This window comes from Mytilus edulis, chromosome 4 (assembly GCF_963676685.1).
Source record: "Mytilus edulis chromosome 4, xbMytEdul2.2, whole genome shotgun sequence".
Classification (NCBI taxonomy): Eukaryota; Metazoa; Mollusca; class Bivalvia; order Mytilida; family Mytilidae; genus Mytilus; species Mytilus edulis.
Genome location: NC_092347.1, coordinates 56,806,491 through 56,828,407, shown reverse-complemented (window position 1 = coordinate 56,828,407; position 21,917 = coordinate 56,806,491). Strand labels below are relative to the sequence as shown.

The window sequence follows — 21,917 nt, the reverse complement described above, 5'->3', positions numbered from 1 at the left end:
AATTTGGTTACTGAGTGCAATTTTGGTACTGTGATGTTATATAACCAAAGTGTGTATTGCTAAATAGGTTGAAATGTGAACCTGATAGTGATATAGTGATAAAGTACTTGGTAGATTGAAAATGTTATGATCAGGTTTAAAATATACAGGCCACTGCTGCAGCTTGAATTTTAAAGGATGTAGCCCACATGCTTCCAAGTAACATGCCCTGTATATATCTATCAACGTCATGGTATTCTCATGAGTTATCATAATAACTCCATCTTCCCATAAAATCTAATTTTGGACAAAATGGGAGCATACAATATACATGTATACAGTCAGTACTAAATGTACTACTCAGACTCAAGTCTCATTTATTTTTTTATTAAACTTAGAGAGAGAAAACAAACAGTCTCCATCTCCTGTGACTTATAAGGTAGATATCTGATATTTGACATAATCACTGAAAAGATTTGTTGAGAGTTTACTTTGTCAAAGGAAGTACAGAATTTAATTAGAAGATTGTGAATTATTTGAATATTTCTTTTTTGTTTTAAACGTTTGTTAAGTTTTGAATTAGTCTGTGGCAAGCTACCATAGGCGGATCCAGGGGTGACCCCCCCCCTCTTTTCGTGTGAAAAAAAATCTGTTGATTATATAGGGCATGACTGGCTGATTTAAATTGTTCATTTAATATGTTATCTTTTTTCAAGGGATCTGTATGAAGTAAACCTTCACTTATAAGAGGTGCAATACCAGTGTTTTCATTGTTTTGGCCTTTTATGTAAGAAAAGAGTGTTTTAGGTTGTTTGTTAAATCTCGAATTTTCAGGCTCTTGTATTTCAATGTCAAAAATCATGTTTTCGATATAATTTCAATCATCTCTTTCTGTAATTGTGTTTTAATTTGTTTGAATTTTTTTAGTATGTTTGCTATCATGTTTTTTCTTTTTATAAAATTTGTTTTTCTTATTTATCAGTTTTTTTCAATTTTGAGTCTATCCATGGTAGGTGGGTTTTATTTCCTATTAGCTTAGTTGGTATTAGTCCAAATAATTATGCCGTCTAGAAAGGCTATTTTTGATTTTGCTGTTACGTCATCCTACGTTAAAGGAAGGCGTCCAAAATTTTTTATCAAAAAGTCGTACTAAAACGGCATAATTATTTGGACTAAGTTGGTATATGCTTTTGGATACTTTCTGTTGTTTTTGTTTTAAAGAAATTCCACATATTGTCTATATTAAGTTCTAATTTGTGTTTTTCCATATGTGTGTATGTTTCTTTTAAGTCTTTTCCAATTTTTTCCCAGTCTGCTCTCTTGTAAATCAATACTTTGTGTGGTGACTGTTTGGCTTTCGAGAGGGAATTAAAGATTTATTTCACTGAAGATTATGTCATGGTCACCTAGTGGTGGTACATGAATTACTGTGGTCACATTCAACAGTATAAGCAACGTCATTATCACTGTTCCTTAATGTGGGGAATTATGCGGCAGATGAACATAAGTAGTCATGGTCAACCAGTGCATCGGAGTTTACCCCGCATGGCCATTTAAAAAAAAATCGAAATGTATTGCTTGTGGAGGTTTTTTCTGTGTTCCTGTGGCTGGACGGAACTTTTACGCTAAATATGTTATCGTTAATTATGATTTTGTGACTTTTAAATAAAGTACCTGTGATTATTTAAGTAATTTGTTTTGACCTCACTGATATTATGGAAAGTCGAAGCAGACGAAACATGGCGTCAAATGTTGTTGTCCTAACTTCGGTAATTTCCGTGGTCATTGTGGTACATTTAAAATTTAAATTAACTACAGAAGTTACGAAAATTTCTGAATTATTGTTTTTGTAAACAAATAAAAATTCGGGTCTTATTTAAAATCAAAATTATTCCCAACTGTCCCGTTTTTTCAAGTTCGCGTTGAAACGTTAAATTTGGCCGCCATTAAAAAAAAATAATCGTACGAGATTTCACGAGAGTGACGAAACTTTTCAGATGGGTCGTGTAGAGAGAGTTATCGTTCTTTATTCCAAAACGATGCTTCTACCATAAGTGCCAGCTAAAGCTGGCATAACAAGTACAACGACTTTTCAGTTTGAATGTATTTATCCAATTTTCACTATATTCCGTTTACTATTCAGGCCTCTACAATAACTTTTTTTTCAACTTGTGTAGGACAAGTACATACCAAAATTAACTTGTCCGAATGAAATTGTTACTTGTCCAAAAAATTTCTATTAAAAATATTCTTTTTACATTTTTAGTTGATTAAAGGAGCAAAACGAATTTAAACAATATAACAAAATTTGATGTATTTCTTTTTGAAATACTTTTCAAAAATATGAGTGACTCAAGTACATCTGCGAAACTAGTCATGTCACAGGAATTAGGTTCTAGTTTTCATCAATGCCAGTATCATCAGACTCTTAACATGAGGCACCATCTGACAGGCCTGTACACTCATTGGATTTGTATTCTGTTGGGTTTTTTTAAGTTGAAAAAAGTTACTCAAATGCAATCAATAAAAAGAAGAAGATAAGCCATGATTTAAAACAATGAAACAGAATTTGTTTTAATCTTTTGAAAGACTTTTCAAATATATGAGTCGAGAACAACTGAATCAAGTCATGTCACAGGACTTAGGTTCTAGTTTTCATCAAACTTCAAAGCCAAAGTCTCATCAGACTCTGCACATGAGGCAAAGTCTGATAGACCTGTCAATGTACACTCAAATACAATCAATAAAAAAAGAAGGTGAGGTATGCCAATGAGACAACTCTCTGCAAGAGACCAAATTACACAGAAATTAACAACTATAGGTCACCATATTGCAAGTATTGTTATTTCAAATATGATTTTGTGAATTTTATGGTAAATAAAAAAAAATGTTTTTGTGAAAAAAATTACTGGTATGGTATTTATTATAAGGAACAGAATAAGGTAGCAAAATGAGGTACTGATTTGTCTTGGTCCCGAATTGTCTCCTGCCTTTTCAAACTGTCTATCAATCATGTCTACTTTTATGTCTCCTACGGTGCCAAACTGTCTATTAAACTTGGAGCTGAATCTTTTGAGATGACGAACTGTCCTGTAAAGTTACCTTATCTACAATGCGCATCATTGATTCGGATCAGTAAGACTGGTTTCCGAGAATAGTATACCTGTTACCTGTTTAAAAGTACCTGAAAAAGGACCAGTTAAAAATTATCGATTGCAAGTATCCATGTTGAAGAAAAAGGTTTTGCATTTGAAATAACAGAATACAGAAACATGTCAAATTAATTATTTGTTTTCTTGTTGTTGTTTTTTTATAATTACTTTGTTCATCAAAGCTGGATTAAATTCATTTTCTGCAGAATAATTGTGCTTGTCCCGACGGACAAGCTTGATACAGCTTTTACTTGTCCGACCTTTTTCCTTCTGGTACCGGACAGTCGGACAAGCGTTATTGTCGAGGCCTGCTATTATTTTAACTTTTTGTTTTGAAAATTTACATATTACTATGGTTTACCAATAACATCTTAGTGATGAACTTCTCTGGAATCATGGATACAAGTAGTACTATAATGAAACACTGGCTGTGGCTTGAACAAATATTCATCCAATAAGTCTCCTGAAAATATGTAATAAACTCATATGCCATTTCTGGAATAGAATTAAATTGTTGCATGAAATAACATTCTTTGTGGTATAAGGGAGATAACTGCAATTCAAATTGTTTGATACAAATTAAACCAAAATAACAATTAAGGTGGTTCATCTTATACTTGTAAAATGTAGATTTCAGCCTATTTTTTTATAAACATACTATAAAGTATGGGTCATTTTGTTATTTAAGATTTAAGATTTATAAAATTGCCCATTTTTGCATAGATTATTAAAAAACAAGAATGTGTCTGAAGTACACGAATGCCCCACTCGCACTATCCTTTTCCATGTTCCATGGACCGTGAAATTTGGTAATAATCTAATTTGGTATTAAAATTAGAAAGATTATACTATAGGGAACATATGTACTAAGTTTCAAGTTGATTGGACTTCAATTTTATCAAAAACTACCTTGACCAAAAACTTTAACCTGAAACTCCCACTTTCATTTTCTATGTTCAGTGGACCGTGAAATTGGGGTCAAAAGTATAATTTGGCTTTAAAATTAGAAAGATCATATCATAAGCAACAAGTCTACTAAGTTTCAAGCTGATTGGACTTCAGCTTCATCAAAAACTACCTTGACCAAAAACTTTAACCTGAACGGACGGACGCACAGACGGACGCACAGACGAACGGAGCCACAGACCAGAAAACATAATGCCCCTCTACTATCGTAGGTGGGGCATAAAAACAAGAATGTGTCCATAGTACACGGATGCCCCACTCACACTATCATTTTCTATGTTCAGTGGACCGTGAAATTGGGGTCAAAATTTTGGAATTAAAATTAGAAAGATCATATCATAGGGAATATCAATTCAAATCTACTTACTAATATAACTCTAAGGAAAGCCTTATGTTGTCTTGTATTTATCAGTGATTTCTTTAACAACTGGGTGGATGGACCTTCACTTGATTCATCAGAATGCATCTTTTCTATCAAAGCTAAAAAAATGAAGAAACATTGATTGAAGCCGCAACAGTACTTTCAAAGGAATAATATTATCTTTACATATTTACATTTTTTAAACTACACATTTTTTTCAAAATCTGCGGACAATTTAAATCTGACTAGATGGCTTAGGTATTTGACCATGACTGAAGGCAGTTAGATGTTTTTTAGACATATTCCTGGTATCTGCTTTCATTTATGAGGTGTCCTAGCAGTCATATTCAGAGACATGGTTACATTTTAACCTAAACTTTCAAATGAAAACAATATCACATAAGATAAACATGAGTTGTCTCCCATGTGCATTTGTCTATCATCAATTCTCTATGTAGTACAGTGCTGAAACAAGAATTCAAAATATAATTACCTGTATATTTTTTTGCAGCACGCAATGTGGCCTGGATTTCTGAATCTTCATTCTGTGTTGTGGCAGGTACTGCTTCGTCTAAAATGGCTGGTACGATAGAAAGAAAATAAGATGCCATGTCAGTTAAAAACTAATGAAAATGTGATGAATCATATCAATGTTGTATAGATGCTACTATCATTTTATAATAAGACTTAATGTTTATAATTTTAAGAAAACTGATTTTTTAAAAGTTAAGTAACCTGATTCAATATTTCTTTTAAAAATGGTGCTAAATGTTGCTGTATAAGCATGATCAGACAAAATTTCTCTCTAAGTTGTCTTATTGTCTAAAATCTTGTGAAATTTACTGAAATTATTTGAACATCAAACTTACAATCATCAATTCCTTCTCCTTCTTTACCACATTCCTTATTGAACAGTCTAATACCAGTCACAATCATTGTCAATTCCAGGAGTTGTCTTTCTTTGTCACGCTTTGTCAGAGACATGAAAGTTCCCAATTCTGTTTGTGGCAATACATTCTGTAGAGCTGCAGTTGCCTCCCTTACTACAGCTATATATGTGGGGCTACCAAGACCAGATCTTAATAAAACAACTGAGACAATTTTACGTTATAAGCTCTCCAACTCTTCCCGTGTTCTTGCCCTACTGTCTGTGATTTCACGGATCACTGGTTGTAACCTAGGCTAGATTCCAAAACTCTTCTGTGTTCTTCTAAAAAGTCAGCTAAAATTAAATAATAATTTCATTAACATTGTAAAAGATGTTAACCATTTAATCAAAGAGCTTCTTAAAGATATCTGCAATTCTAATGTTTACTATCACATTGGTACTTAATACCAGGGCCGTAACTACATTGAGGCAAATGATGCAAATGCCTTGTGTAATAAATTTAAAAAAAAAACCTGAAACAAAAGATTGTCTTCATATCAAATTGTTTTCACGGAAAGTGTCTTGCAAGAGTTTTCTTCACTCTCTGGTGTTGCCCCTGCATGTTTTTCGTGATCCATATTCTATTTTGCTTTTAGTTTTCAGAGTTGATGGTCTATTGTTTGTACTTCTTGATCCTGGGTTTGTCTTCTGTTCATTTATTGTCCTACTTTATGACTATAGTCTGAGTGTTGATTTTCATTTGTAAACGTGTGGTTTTGCAATGTTGCATGTCCACCGATGTCCAGACATTGTGCGAGAAAATATTTTAAGAATATACGATGCTACTGGACACAGAAAAAATGGTGTGTTTCTGAATGGAGAATTGAACTTGATATCAAAGATTACAAGACTGACTTTTTTTGTAGATAAAACTAGATAGCTGACATGGTTTAAATTAAAGTAAGGTCATGCATTTCTCAGTATCAAACAATTAAAAAAAAAAACAACAAGAGACCTTTCACAATGAAAGGGTTAAACTTGCATTAAATCGTGTTCATACCCTTTCCCAAAAAATACAGGAATATGGAGTAAAGGTGCACAGGACAGGCTAATCGCACACAAAGTCAATGCATAGACAAAATGATCAATGGTCAAAGTTTTTATTCCTGTTCTTCATCTTAATAGTTGCTGGAGGGACTTCAATAATAAATAAAAGAATCATTAATACTGTAAAACAAGGTAAAGATGGTCCCTAGCGTCGACTTAAGCATTACTAGTACTTAAAGTATAATACTGCACTGTCACCATATCTAAATCTAGTCATAAAAAATCACCACAGTCTTAGCACATTACAAGACAATAACAGACAGACAGATTCGGTATTAATGATTATGAGAATAACGATTTTTGCTTGATCATACATATCGATCTTTTAATGTTGTCCACTAAAACCTAAAAGTCTTAAATAACAATGAATCTATGTTTTTGTTTTGAGACCAGAATATTATCGAAAAAAAAGCTAAAAACTATTTATGTTTCAATGTAAGAAGGAGTCCAGGAAACGCTCAGAATGCTCGATTTTGAGTTATTTTTCTCAGAATTTCTAGGGGGCTTCAGCGGCCCCAGACCCCTCTCCAAAAAATATATTTTGCCTCACTATTAAAAGAGACTAGTTACGGTCCTGAGTACCAATTAGTTTCTATTGCATAGATTTTCTTACAAGATTGTTACCCTGGTGATGTGTCTTGTACTTCAAATGTTTAAAGAAGGGCAAATCATATTTTGTCCAATGCCTTTTTCTTACAAAAATATGTAACACTGTATTAAATCTGCTGTTTTCCTAAGATCCTGAGATGTGAACACTGTTATTATTTGCAGTTTTCAACTGAAGAGATCTATGTTAGCATCTTGTAAATCTATACAGCATATACTAATTTTATTCATTCTTGGTTTGTTTTTATAAGAAAAAAATGTCATTTACTTTTTGTGCTTCAATGCCATAATTAACTTGCACGAACTGTATGTGCCCTTTTTGCAATGATAACAGCTATCTTAAAAATTACATTTAGCTCTTGCACTGGTGTCAAAATTTCTTAAAAAGTTGTATATTCATAAATTGCTTAGATATCTCCTTAATTTGCAGAAATCCTAATACATTTTTAATCAAGGTTGGCAAAAAAGTGGTCAATACTAATATTGACCATGCCAGTGGTAAATACCAGTAAATACTTGGAAATACTGGCAAATACAGGTCAACTGAATTTACCAGAGGTCATTACTATAAAAAACACTCTCTAACTGGTAAATTACTATTAATAATGAAATATAGAAAGTGTTCAAATCATTGTTTATGCTTTCAGTGATCTACATTACTTTTTTCTTACTTTCAACCCATGTACTGTCATATTCATTGGGGCTGTTGTTTTAGAAATTAAAGGAGAAGGTTCAAGAAGGGTTAAAATTGGCCCTAAAAATTGGATGTTTTTTTCAAATCGGGCCAAAAAATTACAAATTTCACATAGCAATACTTGTGATAATACTATAAAAACAAATATATCTTTCTGGCACTTTCCTTTACAATTTATGAAGCTATGACCCATTAAATAAACAATATTTGTATTTTAAGGTCAATTTTGGTTCTTTTTTCCATAATTTTAATTGGTTTTGGAATAATTGACCTTGGCCGTCAGCCTCGATCCAAAAAGTTTTTATATTCATGAATCTATATCAAAATTGAAATATTTTGGTTACAACATATTTCAGATCATAGGTAGCAGCCAAGGTGTTTCTAACTCTTTTAGGTCGGAAAATTGCACAAAATCATCATATTTTGACAAAATAACCAAAATGGGCTTGCTTTGGAGAATATTGTGTACGTTTATGAAAAGAACTGATGTATTTAGCATTAAGACTTTTGAAATAGACCCATTTACGAACCACATTGTGACCTTTTTGGTGTTATATGATGAAGTTGATATTTAAGGCCACTTTGTGCCATAAGTGAACCTTGTCCTTTACCGCCCAACCTTGTTTTAAATGTTCCAGAAAAAAACATATTTTGAATAAGCTTAATTAGGACTTACATCTAGTTGTATAATTCATATCAAAATAGACCTGCATTTTAACAGTGTCTAAAGATGGTGTCCTTGTATCCATCAGTCTATCAACACACAACTGAAAAAGAATAATACAATTACAATATATAAACATGCATACCAAAAGTATATAAAAGCTTTACCCCCACCATCCATGTGCCTATTCAAAGTCTGGGCACTGAGGCGTTAAACGTGGTAAAACATATTTAAAATCATTATATTTTTTTTTTGTTTGAGTGTTGACTTCATTTTGTACTGCTACATTGCTGTCTCAATGAAATTTATACCTTAAATCTATTTGTTATTAAGGTATTAACTATATAAAACATATGTTCCTAAAGAAGACATTGCCACTGCATCAACAGAAAATAATTCAACAAAATCTAATGATATATTTTAATTCTTTCATTTGTATATACACTGTAAATGAAGATCTCAGTTAGTGTGGATCCAAGTTAGATACTGGAATTTATATTTTTTATTAAAATTATTGAGCAAACAACTATTTTAAAATGTTACTAATATTCACCTTGATAAGTTTCTGTACATCGTCTTTAGTGAGAGTTCTGTCCACATTAAACTCATTTGCTGGATCAAGCACCACTGCTATCACCTACACATGTAAAAATTTATAATGTAATATTGTATAAATATTTAACATATATATATATGTAAGCAAGACGTGGCTTCATCAAGTTAATATTATATGATCGACATCAGATTTAAGAAATCCTGAAAATAAATTACTTGTCAAAGTTTAAGTTTAAATATATACTGCTATCCAATGAGTTAATATTTGTCACCACGACTAATATGTGTTTTACGAGTTAAATACAGTGTATCTAAAAATAGCATTTACACATCATATTAAGATTGAAAAACGTTTCAAATCATGTATGTGTTTTACATGTGGCAACCAGCACTATTTGAAGTTTTATTTTTAGTAAATTTATATGTTAGAAGGTAACTGACATACATTTTTTGTACATCTAAAAGTCAGAGTTAAACTGTCAAAATTGAGTCAAAGTTCAATATGCGTCATAATACAGATTAGAGCAATGTTTACCACATTGTTTTCTTTATATCCAATTATTACTCCAAAGAGTTTTCTAACTAGTCTAGATCTACAGAAACCTTTTTTTACATTTTTTCTAAAAGGTACACTGTACTCACCATAAATGCTACAAGAGTTTCTGATACAGCTTGTGCTATTTTTCTGATGCAGTTTTTGATCACACTTTCTGCTTGAGCTCTCGACATGGTTAGTTTTTAAAGACCCAAATAAAACAATAATTATATGAACTTTTTAAACAAAAAGTAGATAATGATAGTAACCTCAACTTACTTGAAAAGGAATGTTCTGTGTTCAAGTTGTAATGACCTTACTTTTGTTTTAAAACAAATTTCTCAGGCAAGATGATTTATTGTGATATTGGTTAATAGATCTTAATTTAAAATTTACACTAAAAAAGGGAGCCATTTTAAGACCTTACCGAACCTACTCCTTTATTACGTTTCAGCAGTGTGTTTCATCAGAGACAAAATATAACAACTACTAGTATACAAATTTTAAGTTAAAGATTTATCTGATGAAAAAAAGTTGATTTTTATACTCAATCCATTAACACCATCACAAGTAAATAAATTGGGGTCTACATCAAAAAGTAATTAGAACTGAGGACAGGGGACACTGAATTATTTACTGTTATTAAATGATTGTAGATAGATATAGGAAGATTTGGACTATGAGTGCCAATGAGACAACTCTCCATCCAAATAACAATTTATAAAAGTAAACCATTATAGGTCAAGGTACGGCCTTCAGCACAGAGCCTTGGCTCACACCAAACAACAAGCTATAAAGGGCCCCAAAATTATATATATCAGCATTTGCTTATCTTGTTCTAGTTGTTCTGTTATTACTGGATACTCCTTTGCAAAATAAAAACATTGATTATTTTCTAGAGTCATATATGATTACTTGATACTATACTCGTCACGATTGTATAATCATCTGTGGAAACTTATTCCTTTTTCATAAATGTGACAGCAATGAAGAATATTGGTGACCTAAAATTGTTAATTTCTGTGTCATGTGGTCTCTTGTGGAGAGTTGTCGCATCAGCTATCATACCATATCTTCTTATTTTTATAAATACTTGTTCTAGAAGACTGGACTGCCTTTACCTTAGTATTGTGTGGTACTTTTTTTACTTGAAAGAGATAAATATCCTGCCAGCTCTGAAAGAAAAAAACTGACTATGTATGGGGCAGTACTTGTCAGACACTAATTGATTTTGATTTTTTGTGTTTTAGCACAACTTTTAAGCACCGCATTTAGGCTATTTCATGGTGATCAGTTTTTTTTTTGGTGGAGGAGGCCGGAGTGCCCTGAGAGAACCACTTACCTTCAATAGGAAAACTGACAATCCTAGTCAATTAAGATTGGAGTCAAGTTCACCTGCAAGAGCGGGGTTCATACTTACAAACTCAGTGTTGACTGGCTAGTGATTACAGTAGTAACTACTAAGACCATTCGGCCACATAGGCCCCTTGTCAAACACTTAAGGACTGGATCTATTGTATGTATATTCGCCATTCTTGTTAGGCTTGAGGGGGTTATGAACCTACATGCTGTGAAGGACTTAATTGCCTGTTTGAATGGGTCATACTTGTTGAACTTGTGGGACTTAATGATGATAAGGATCCTACCTGCTCTGGAGGACTGGATTGCCTATTATATGAGTTGGCTCTGGCTGTGAATGAGAATTTGGTCCATCACCATTTGTAAGAGTATTTAGGGAACCAGTGTAGCTTGTACCAGATCCAAGACTTGCACTTTCTTTTTCTCCATTGGCTTCAAAAGTTTCAAGCTTCCTTCTTGTTTGCTGTAACTGTCTTGTCAAATCCTTAAAGTAAAAGATACAATGTTTAATGAATAGAATAAAAGTTTTTCATTCAGTATGAATTCCACAGTATCTCAGCTTTGGTGTGCCTGGTAATCTGTTAAAAATAATTTCAATAAATAATATAACGGGAAAAATATATAAAGTATATTGTATGAAATAAGACATCTCTTACAGTAAAGCTTGGTTTATACATAGCTCTTACTGTAAATCATGGTATATACTGGTTTAGTTGATTCTTAAAGTATAATCTGACAAGATTTTTATTATCATAGACGTCTCAATGTGCACTACATAGCATTTCAAAGGCAACACAACTGAGTTTATGTATTCACTTAAAAGAAAGTTCAAGAATTCAACACTATTCCTTACATGTTGGTCTGTTCTAAACAAATTACAAAAAAGACAAATGACAAATGTGAAGGATCACTACCTTCATGCTGTTGACATGCTTTCTCTATAAGGTTTTAATCTCATCTTTTTCATCATCAATTCTTGTTGACAGTTCATCAACTGAAACAAATGATACATATTTAGTCACAAACATCTACATCAAGACATTCAAGAAGAACTATAAATACAAACATCAGTATTACAAATTGAACAAATACAGCTGAGGAGAAAATAATGGGGGAGGGGAGGTTGGAACTTTTTTTGCCAAGTCAGACAAATTGTACAATTGTTTAAAAAGTCTTTACCAACTTCACCCTCCCCTTACAGAAAACACTTTCTGAATATAATATTGAATCATCCCTTTCACTCTTATCTCCATTAATTTTGAACTTTAAATTTACCTTTATCATAATGTTGTTTTTACTTTAATAGACATGCCTTGATGTCTGCTCTATGGTCGGGTTGTTGTTGCTTTGACACATTCCCCATTTCCTTTCTCAATTTTATGCCTTGATGGTTCTTTTGGTTGTTTCTTTGTTTGAACTATAATTGTGTTGTGTGATACCATTTCATTAGCCTTTTCAGACTTTTTAGTTGCAGTTTACATATATATGTGTGTTTACCTTGACTTTGGTGCTTTAGAAGATGCCATCTGATTGAAGCTTTCATTTGCCTGTGTTAATCCTAATACTGCTATAGCATTAGACCGAGATGTATATTTTGATACCAATACCAATAGTTCTTCTTTCAGGGATTCATTTGTTAGTGGATTACCACCTGGAAGGCTCCTATACCTAAAATTGTATTGCATGCAACATCAATTCATATAGAATATATGGTTACCGCCAAACAATACTGAATTAATTTGACCAGCATTAGAAAATATGTAGCTCAATTGAAGCTCTTGTTTTTTTTTCTTTCTAGATACCATGTCAAATAAATAATGTATTGGCTTATTATTATCATTCTGCTACTTTTATATTACCGGTACTATAAATTCAGAAATTATTGCCAAAAATTTGACAGGATTAAACTTGCATTAATTTTAACTCACATTTTAACTGAAATTTTTAATATGAATTGAACAAGATATTTCTCAATATCACAAAAATCAAAATCGCCTTTTTAGTTTAAAATGACATAATCACAATAAAAAACTAGAGGTTCTCAAGAGCCTGTGTCGCTCACCTTGGTGCATATTAAACAATGGACACCGATAAAATCATGACAAAATTGTGTTTTGGTGATCCTGATGTGTTTGCAGATCTTACTTTACTGTACATTCTTGTCGCTACAATTATCTCTATCTATAATGAACTTGGCCCAGTAATTACAGTGGAAAATATAATATTCTAAAAATTTACAAAAAATTTACAAAAATTTATGAAAATTGTTAAAAAATGACTATAAAGGGCAATAACTCCTTAAGGGGTAAACTGACAATTTTGGTCATGTTGACTTATTTGTAGATCTTACTTTGCTGAACATTATTGCTGTTTACAGTTGATCTCTATCTATTATAACATTCAAGATAATAACCAAAAACGGCAAAATTTCCTTAAAATTACTAATTCTGGGGCAGCAACCCAACAACAGGTTGTCTGTTTTGTCTAAAAATTTCAGGGCAGATAGATCTTGACCTGATAAACAACTTCTACCCTTGTCTGATTTGCTCTAAATGCTTTGGTTTCAGAGATATAAGCCAAAATCTACATTTCGCCCCTATGTACTGTTTTTAGCCATGGCGGCCATCTTGGTTGGTTGGCAGGGTCACGCCACACATTTTTAAAACCAGATACCCAAATGATGATTGTGGCTAAGTTTGGTTAAATTTGGCCCAGTAGTTTCAGAGGAAAATATTTTTTAAAAGAATACTAAAATTTTAGAAAAATGGTTAAAAATTGACTATAAAGGGTTATAACTCCTTAATGGGTCAACTGACAATTTTGGTCAAGTTGACTTATTTGTAGATCTTACTTTGCTGAACATTATTGCTGTCTACAGTTGATCTCTATCTATTACAATATTCAAGATAATAACCAAAAACAGTAAAATTTCCTCAAAATTACCAATTTAGGGTCAGCAACCCAACAACGGGTTGTCCGATTCATCTGAAAATTTCAGGGCAGATAGATCTTGACCTGATAAACAGTTTTAACCCATGTCAGATTTGCTCTTAATGCTTTGTTTTTTGAGTTATAAGCCAAAAACTGCATTTTACCCCATGTGTTCTAATTTTAGCCATAGCGGCCATCTTGGTTGGTTGGCCGGGTCACCGGACACATTTTTAAAACTAGATACCCCAATGATGATTGTGGCCAAGTTTGGTTTAATTTGGCCCAGTAGTTTCAGAGGAGAAGATTTTTGTAAAAGTTAACAACGACGACAGACGAAAAGTGATGGAAAAAGCTCACATGGCCCTTTGGGCCAGGTGAGCTAATGAGTGTAATAATTGCAGAATTTACAGTATGTGCATCATTCCAATGGAAAAAGATTAATTAAGATTGAGAATGGTGTTGGTATTAGGAAAGTCAGAAAAAACTGCAGGAAATGGCAAGATCCTTAAAGTTTATTAGTTTATCAGGAACATGATAAATAAAACATATTTTAATTAGGCTTTTATTACATAGGTACACAGACTCCTGGATATCTGATGACTCTTTTCACAGAAAGAGGCCCTATTATGCTACTAGCATAATAAAACTAAAGAATTCACATGTTTTCTTAGACTTTTTGTAAAGAAGGTTTATTGGTCATTGGTAATTTAGAATTTTACCTATAGGATACTTAGTACCTTATCTGAATCATAAAATCTTACTTAAAATTTGTTGGATTCTCTTCATATTTACACCATGTGACCTCTCTGCAACTGTCATGATTGCCAAATATATGTGGTACAATTCTGTCTAGAGATACTTTTATATCATAATTGCATACATGAAACATCTCAGTATATATTCTCTGGTATCATCCTGTTTAAGTTCCTTGTACATTGTACCTTCAAATTCAAAAAGTTATTACCTTGGTTTATTCAATTAACAAGAAAAATAACAATTTTATTTTTGTTATTTTATCCAATGAGAATGTGTTTTTAATGTTGTCAATATAAATTTTCAAATTTATCACCAGAGAATTACACATTATTCAACCAACATACATTAATCCCTCCATGCTCTGTATGTATGTCTCTGTCCCAAGTCAGGAGCCTGTAATTCAGTGGTTGTCATTTGTTGACGTGTTACATATTTGTTTTTTCATAGATTATTTTAAACCTTAACAAAACGTGCTAACATGTTGCACATAAGATGCTCACGTTAGAAACTAACATGATTGCACATGAGGTTTTTAACATGCAAATTAGGTGAGCATTTTGTGAGCAAAATAATTTCACATATGAAACTAACCTAGTTTGCATGTTAAAAACATATACGTTTAATACCTATTTGAAGCAATTTGCAAAATAATGCTCTGTTAAATTAGGACTAAAATTGTACTATATTGAAATGATAACTTACAAATAACCACAGTCACACTGGTTTTATCAGATTTCAACAATGACATTTTCTTCAAATAGCACAAAATATGGCTTTTTTCATATCCATCTCCCTCCAGTTTATTGCATGCTTTGAATTTGAATTTACAGGAAGTACATGACTGGGCATGTCATTTTGAAAAAGCTCATATGAGCAATGATGTAGGTTAGTTTTGAATGGTTAGAAGAATGGAAAAAAATTTCAAAGTACAAAACTAACATAAAACTAACATGGATGATAAAAGCTCACCTGAGTGAGGTTTGAATTGCACATGTGAGCATTGTTAGATTTATGTGGGCACATATGAACTACCAAACTGTACATGTGAGCAACCTGATTTGCATACAATTCTTACTTGCTTCTCATGTGCTTCACATGTGAAACTTACGTGCTTTTGTTAGCAATTTCTGTACGGATTAAATAAAATAAATTGTACATAATTTAGGCAGTTTGTTTTACATTTTTCATGTCCGGACCTTTTATTGTTGACTTTGCGGTATAAGCTTTGCTCATTGTTGAAGGCCATACAGTGAGCTACAGTTGTTAGTTTCTCAGTCATTTGGTCTCTTGTGGAGAGTTGTCTCATTGGCAATCATACTACATTTTATATATATATATATATATAGGATAAGGAATTCTGCTTTAGGATTATAAGTCAAATCTGAAAGAAAAAAAACTTTTTTGTTTAATTATAGTTAATTACTTAAGTGTAGCATTGGATGCATAGTGGATGAATAGCTTATTTTATAGACATTTGATGCAAACTTTTGGATAATATAAAAAAAGAAGATGTGGTATGATTGCCCATGAGACAACTATCCACAAAAGACCAAAATGAAAAAAACATTCTTTCTTCACCTGAAATGAAATTTGCCTGAACCAAATGTGATAATGAATGAATACTGTTATTTGTATATATTTCTAATGTAGAATGAGCAATATTTCAGCTATATGAACATATGTAGTGCATTGAAATTGTCTGCTGAGCAAGGTTTCATAGGAAATATAAGTAGGGACATCTTATACTTCAGACAAGTTCTTCTTTTGAAACCAAATTTCCCTTGTAAAATGTATTTGTAATTCAAATAACATACCTTTTATTTCACACCCTTCATTTTTTAATGTGTGTGCCATCGATACTGCCATATCTGATTCCATGGCCTTACTTGACCCATACCAGTTTTTAGAACAAAGGTGGTCTGGAATCTAAGTTTGATTTGCAAGATGATATTCACAGGTCTTGAATGATCTGCTTCTTTGATCCCAGAGCATTATTTTTCCAGTTTCTTTTCTAATCATAGTTGCATGGTCTGTCAAAATTAAAACCTACATTGTACTGATAAAATGTTCATGTTAACTTAATTTCAGTAAATATAATCAATGAACTAGAAAGACATCTTCTAATTTAGGGATAAAAGATGAACTGGGTAGACAAACAATTTATGTTTACATTTTTCAAATTAGATTGCCTTAGATAATTGTCCCCCCCCCCCCCCCCCCCCCACTACCAGTTTTTCTGATACAGAATAGTAGTGAAACTGTATTGCTAATAGATATAGGAAGATGTGGTATGAGTGCCAATGAGACAACTTTCCATCCAAATAACAATTTTTAAGAATGCTGATTATGCACAGATGAATGAATGAATGACGAGGTCGTTAATAGGGTTCATTTTAAATTAGTTATAGGCACTTGAAGCCACCTACAGAAAAGTAATAACTAAGTTTCAAGATTGCAGTTCTAAAAATTATTTTAAATTCATAATTTGAAAACTATAATTTACAATGGACAACAACAGTTTTTTGCTTATTCTCAAATTTTCCAGCACAATTACCATTATCACTGTTATAATTCTATCCAGATCCTCTTTTCTGCCAACCACCATCAAAACTTGCTGCCACCTGTAAAACCAGCAAAATAACATAATAAATCCATGGTTAAATTTGAAACCAGAGGCTTCAAGGAGCCTTAAATTGCTCAACAGGTTGTCGATTGAGTTTAAAGGGAAATCACACTATTGTTTATACGCATCACTCTCGGCGCCGCCATAGTGTCGTAACTGTATTATGACGTCGCCGTTTTCGATTCCGCCGTAAAGGTTGCTAATTTATGAAAAAGCGAACGCTCAAAGGGATGTTCCACTAAAGCAGGAGAAATGATAATGGACATATCATATTTTTTACAACTGATATGTTGTACTAGCGAGTTTCTAGATTGTATTGGGGTTTACCTGCGGAATACAAAATAATGGGCAAATACTGTAGAATAAAAGGCAAAAAAAAAGATTAAATGATGAGGTGCTAAAATATAAAGAATAAAAAATATTGGAAACACAAAATAAACATTAACAAATGAATGACCCACTATCCAGACCATTATGATAAAAAGGATCTACCAATACAAAACACATATCATCATGCATAATCAATACTAAGAACGTTGGAATTTCATCCTCTCCGATCATTTTCTCGATAACGAAGTCGGTGACATATAATTTTTTTTTAATTTTCTGATGTATATGTTCAATATCTAATTGAATTCTAAATTTCCAAAAAAATTCTGGACTCATCTTGACCTTAAGTGCAAAAAGGAAAATGCTACTCGAAATGGACAAAATGTATGGCAAAAAATAGCCGAAAGTGGTCATGAAAACTTTAGCAGCGTATCGCCGCGATGCGGTATGTAGGGTTCATATATTTTTTTTTTGAGGGGGGGGGGGGGGTACATATAGACCAAGAGTATCAGCATGTTAGCGTATAGCTATCGGAATCCGTAGTTTTCTGTTCAAAAGTTGGTTGTAAATAAGAACAATGAGTTTCAACTTACAGTTTTCTCATATCACATGCATGCAACGTCATAACTATTATAGTCTTCTATTCTACATGTATAAATAATTCATCAAACATCCCATTTCATATAAGTATTTATCCGGCTCAGCCTGTCGGGTTTTTACAAAGCAGAGTCAAATTCATATGTTCAAGTTCTATTTGAAATCGTTATTTATTTCACGTGTGACGACAGAAATGATCTAAGTGTCGTCCATCTTTCCCAAATGTTCCTTTGATATCTAACGCCTCTGAACCCTGAACAGTTGGGGCAAGTTTGTATACAATATTAAAGCTTGATACGGTCTAAATTTGGATTGTGATAAAAATTTTGACAAAATATAGGTTTCTGACACAAAATAAATGTGGTCAAAGGTATTAAAAATCTATTGTGCACTACTGTGCAATTGGAGATTTCTTTTTGAGATATTTCGAAAAATTTGCAAAAAAAAAAATGAAACGCCACCCCTCCCCTCTTGGAGTAATTACCACCAAACTCAATCCCAGCCTTCCCTGTGTGGTATGGAACCTTGTAGTACAATTTTAGATAGATCCATAACACAAGTTATTGTAAAATAGTAATTTTAGTACAATGCTTGTTTGTGGCCCCTAATTCCTGAACGTTTTGAGCAATTATATGTACCCCTTTAATCAATTTCAGCCTTTCATTTGTGATATGGAACCTTGTGGTACAATTTCAGAAAGATTCATTACATCTCAATGTCATATCAAAAATTTATGAAAATCAAAAGGGTATTAACATCAGTAGATATAAACAATTTATTAAAGTTATATGAAAATTGATGAAAGCGATATTGAGTTATAATTGTCCGAAAACTGGAAAATCCTCCTTTTTTAATGGAAAACTCGGAAACGTAAAATCAAAATTTATAAAAAAAAAGAAAAGGAGCTCACGTCAATAGATATAATCAATTTCTTTAAAGTTTTATGCCAATTGGTTAAAGCGTTTTTTAGTTAATGTCCGATATGTTGACTACGGACGGACGGATAGATGTATACCATAATACGTCCCGTAACCGGGCGTATAATAATTCAACACGTACTATACATTTGGCTTTACCAGTCTCCAACAAGAGAAATATTTAACACACACACACACACACACACACATGTATTTATGCAGAGATATACACATGTCTCACAGAGTACTGCTAAACTGTAACAAACACATTAATGGTCCGTCTGGTGAAAGAATATTCCACTCATATAGACAAATGTTTAGTGATGATGTTCATGTAAAATTTGCCACTGAAAGTTTTGCATGTGATCACTGTCGACAGTGATAAAGGGATATTGTCGGAGACCGTGACTGAAAAGGACATCCAGTTTTTTTACTCTTTATTCTTTGGTTCTTTAAACAAAAATAGCCAACATAATATATCAGAGAGTGCTTAAATATTGGCACACAAAGACATTTAATTATTTTCAAATTAACTATCATTAATGAGGGGTTGGGTTTTTTTTTTTTGGGGGGGGGGGGGGTTAGAGGGGTCCTGACCCCAAAATCCTGGGCTTAAAAACATGAAATCCCGAGGTCCAGAATTAAAAAAAAAAAATCCTGACATCCCGAACATCGAAAAAAGAAATCCCGGATCCCGAAATGGTCAATCCCGAAATCCCGAGCTTAAAAACACTTGATCCCGACGTCCCGAAAAAGGTCATGCCCCCCTCATTAATCAGTATTGGCAAAAATAGGTGCATTTACCACAATGAACGATAAATGTGATAAAAGAATATACATTCAAACAAAAAGAGGTGCACCAACAGAAAATAGAAACCACATTCTTACTCTTAATTTCATCGGATCTCAAAATTTGAACTCTTACCAGAATTTTTACTCTATCTTACAGTATAACTCAAGAAGTTTCTAAGTGTAACTCGAGCTTAAACTAGAAATCTAACTGGAAAAAATATTCGAAATCAAAATAAAACTCGAACTCGAACTTAATTTGTGTCGATTATGGAGCGTTGTGTAATAACAGAAATGTTAGCCAATTTTAAATTTCTTCCGAAAACGGTGTCATTGAGGGCTTTTTTTTTAAAGTGCCGAGTTTGTGGCTTTTTAAACACGGCATTTCGGGTTTTATCTTCCCGGTGCAATGGACAAGTTAGTGAATTTATTCTGTTTGTAGTCTAAATGGAACGTGTTACTTTTCAGCCCAGATACCCTCAATCTTTGGAAGATTCTAAATCTGCAAGCCGTAAATTAATCCTTTAATTTTTCCTATACAACAAATGCAATTAAAAAATTTAGGTGACTCCAACTTTGACAATTGCTTTTTAATAAATTGTTACTGTATGTTTAATAATGAATAATCAGGGAAAAATCCTTAAAAAAAATATTATTATATAAAAAAAAATATATATATATATAATTTTAACCCAATAGTTCCAAGCATTGCAAGAAATGCTGCTATGCTAGCAACGTCGTTCTATAACGAAAAAAGTTACAATTCCCGCCAAAAACTGATAATAAGATTATTTCCACTGTAGCGGATTTAAAACATCGGTGACCCCCCTTTTTTATTAATGCTTTTAAAATCTCCCCTGAAGCTGCAATTAATGCAGAAGTTTGAAGGAAAAAACATTAGCAGATTTTTTTTATTTCAAGAAAAATCTATAATAAACGGCAATTAAAAATGGCGGGAAATGTAAAAAGGCCTTAAAAAATAAGGAAACTGAGAAAAATAAATGTGTATAAGATAAAAGTTACAATTGACTGTTTTAGTTAAACCAGTTAAACATCGTTTTTCAATATTTTTGCCTTCTTTTGCATTTTTGAGCGCTACTTCTATATTACGGTATAACGCAATTCTTTACTTTTTGATGACGTCATATCTCGAAAATAACATCGGTGACCCCAATTTTTTTTTCGCCTAATATATTGAAATAAGTATGATCTGTCTAAATGCAAAATTTCAATGAATTATTATTAGTAGTTTAAATAGTGTGGTTTCCCTTTAAGTATGCACAGGAATTTTACCAAAGTTAGATTTTAGTAACTGTGGCCATCTTTAATGCTGAAAATCTGTTATTGTTTGCCATTTGAAGATAATGATAGCCACCCTTTTGGAAAGAGTGTCAGACAGGGACTTTTGGATTAATTTACACATGAAAAAACATGACTGCTGAGTTCAGCAAAGTACATGTATTTGGTAATAAATTAACAAACAAAATCTAAATACAGCTAAATGCAAGCATACAATGTCTACTATGAAAATTATTTTGAATATATTTATACATATATACTGGCAATATACAACCTGTAAACAAATATACAATAAGCTTCAAGCTAAAAGTAAAGACTTTAGCAAGAATTTTGTTGTACATTTGTCCTCAGTAGGAATTGAACCTACATACAAAAGTATTCTCCATGTCAGATGAAGACTTAAGTTGTATACATAATTGATCAAGCAAATAAATACCAAGAAAAATGATAAGTTTGTAATTGTATTTGGTTTAAGTCAGTCATGTCGTTATTTATGCTAAAGAAATCTTAAAAGGAATCGTTTGCAGATGAGTTATTATTTATATAAATGACATGCTTTGCCATGACTTAGAAGTATTTCTTGATGTTGAGCTTCTCTGCAGGAGGTCATATCAACATCATGTATTGTCTTACTGAACTCTTTCTCCTTTTTGCGCAATGTTGTATCACTAATTGGTGGTAAGTTGCATTCTGTTAAGAAGTTGTTTACATGGGATGGTCCCATTCCTGCATGTGTCATACCTGTGTATACAAATATACATGATAAATGTGTGTATATGTGGTGTTTTGTGGTCAAATGAGCAATATTATAGCTGTATTTAAGAATTGA

The 21,917-nt window shown here is 32.5% G+C and overlaps 2 protein-coding genes across 2 annotated transcripts in view; both read right to left on the bottom strand.

Annotated features, from left to right (window-relative positions):
- LOC139520015 (uncharacterized) overlaps positions 1 to 21,917 on the bottom strand; it is a 197,624-nt gene that overhangs the window by 162,486 nt on the left and 13,221 nt on the right. The window lies entirely within an intron of this gene.
- Positions 5,334 to 9,770, bottom strand: LOC139520019 (cilia- and flagella-associated protein 206-like). The gene is made up of 4 exons (XM_071312405.1): positions 9,595 to 9,770; positions 8,951 to 9,034; positions 8,410 to 8,500; positions 5,334 to 5,680 (listed from the first exon to the last, which is right to left on the bottom strand). Exons 1-4 carry the CDS (start codon positions 9,679 to 9,681, stop codon positions 5,622 to 5,624), a joined length of 321 nt encoding a protein of 106 aa, XP_071168506.1. The 5' UTR covers positions 9,682 to 9,770; the 3' UTR covers positions 5,334 to 5,621.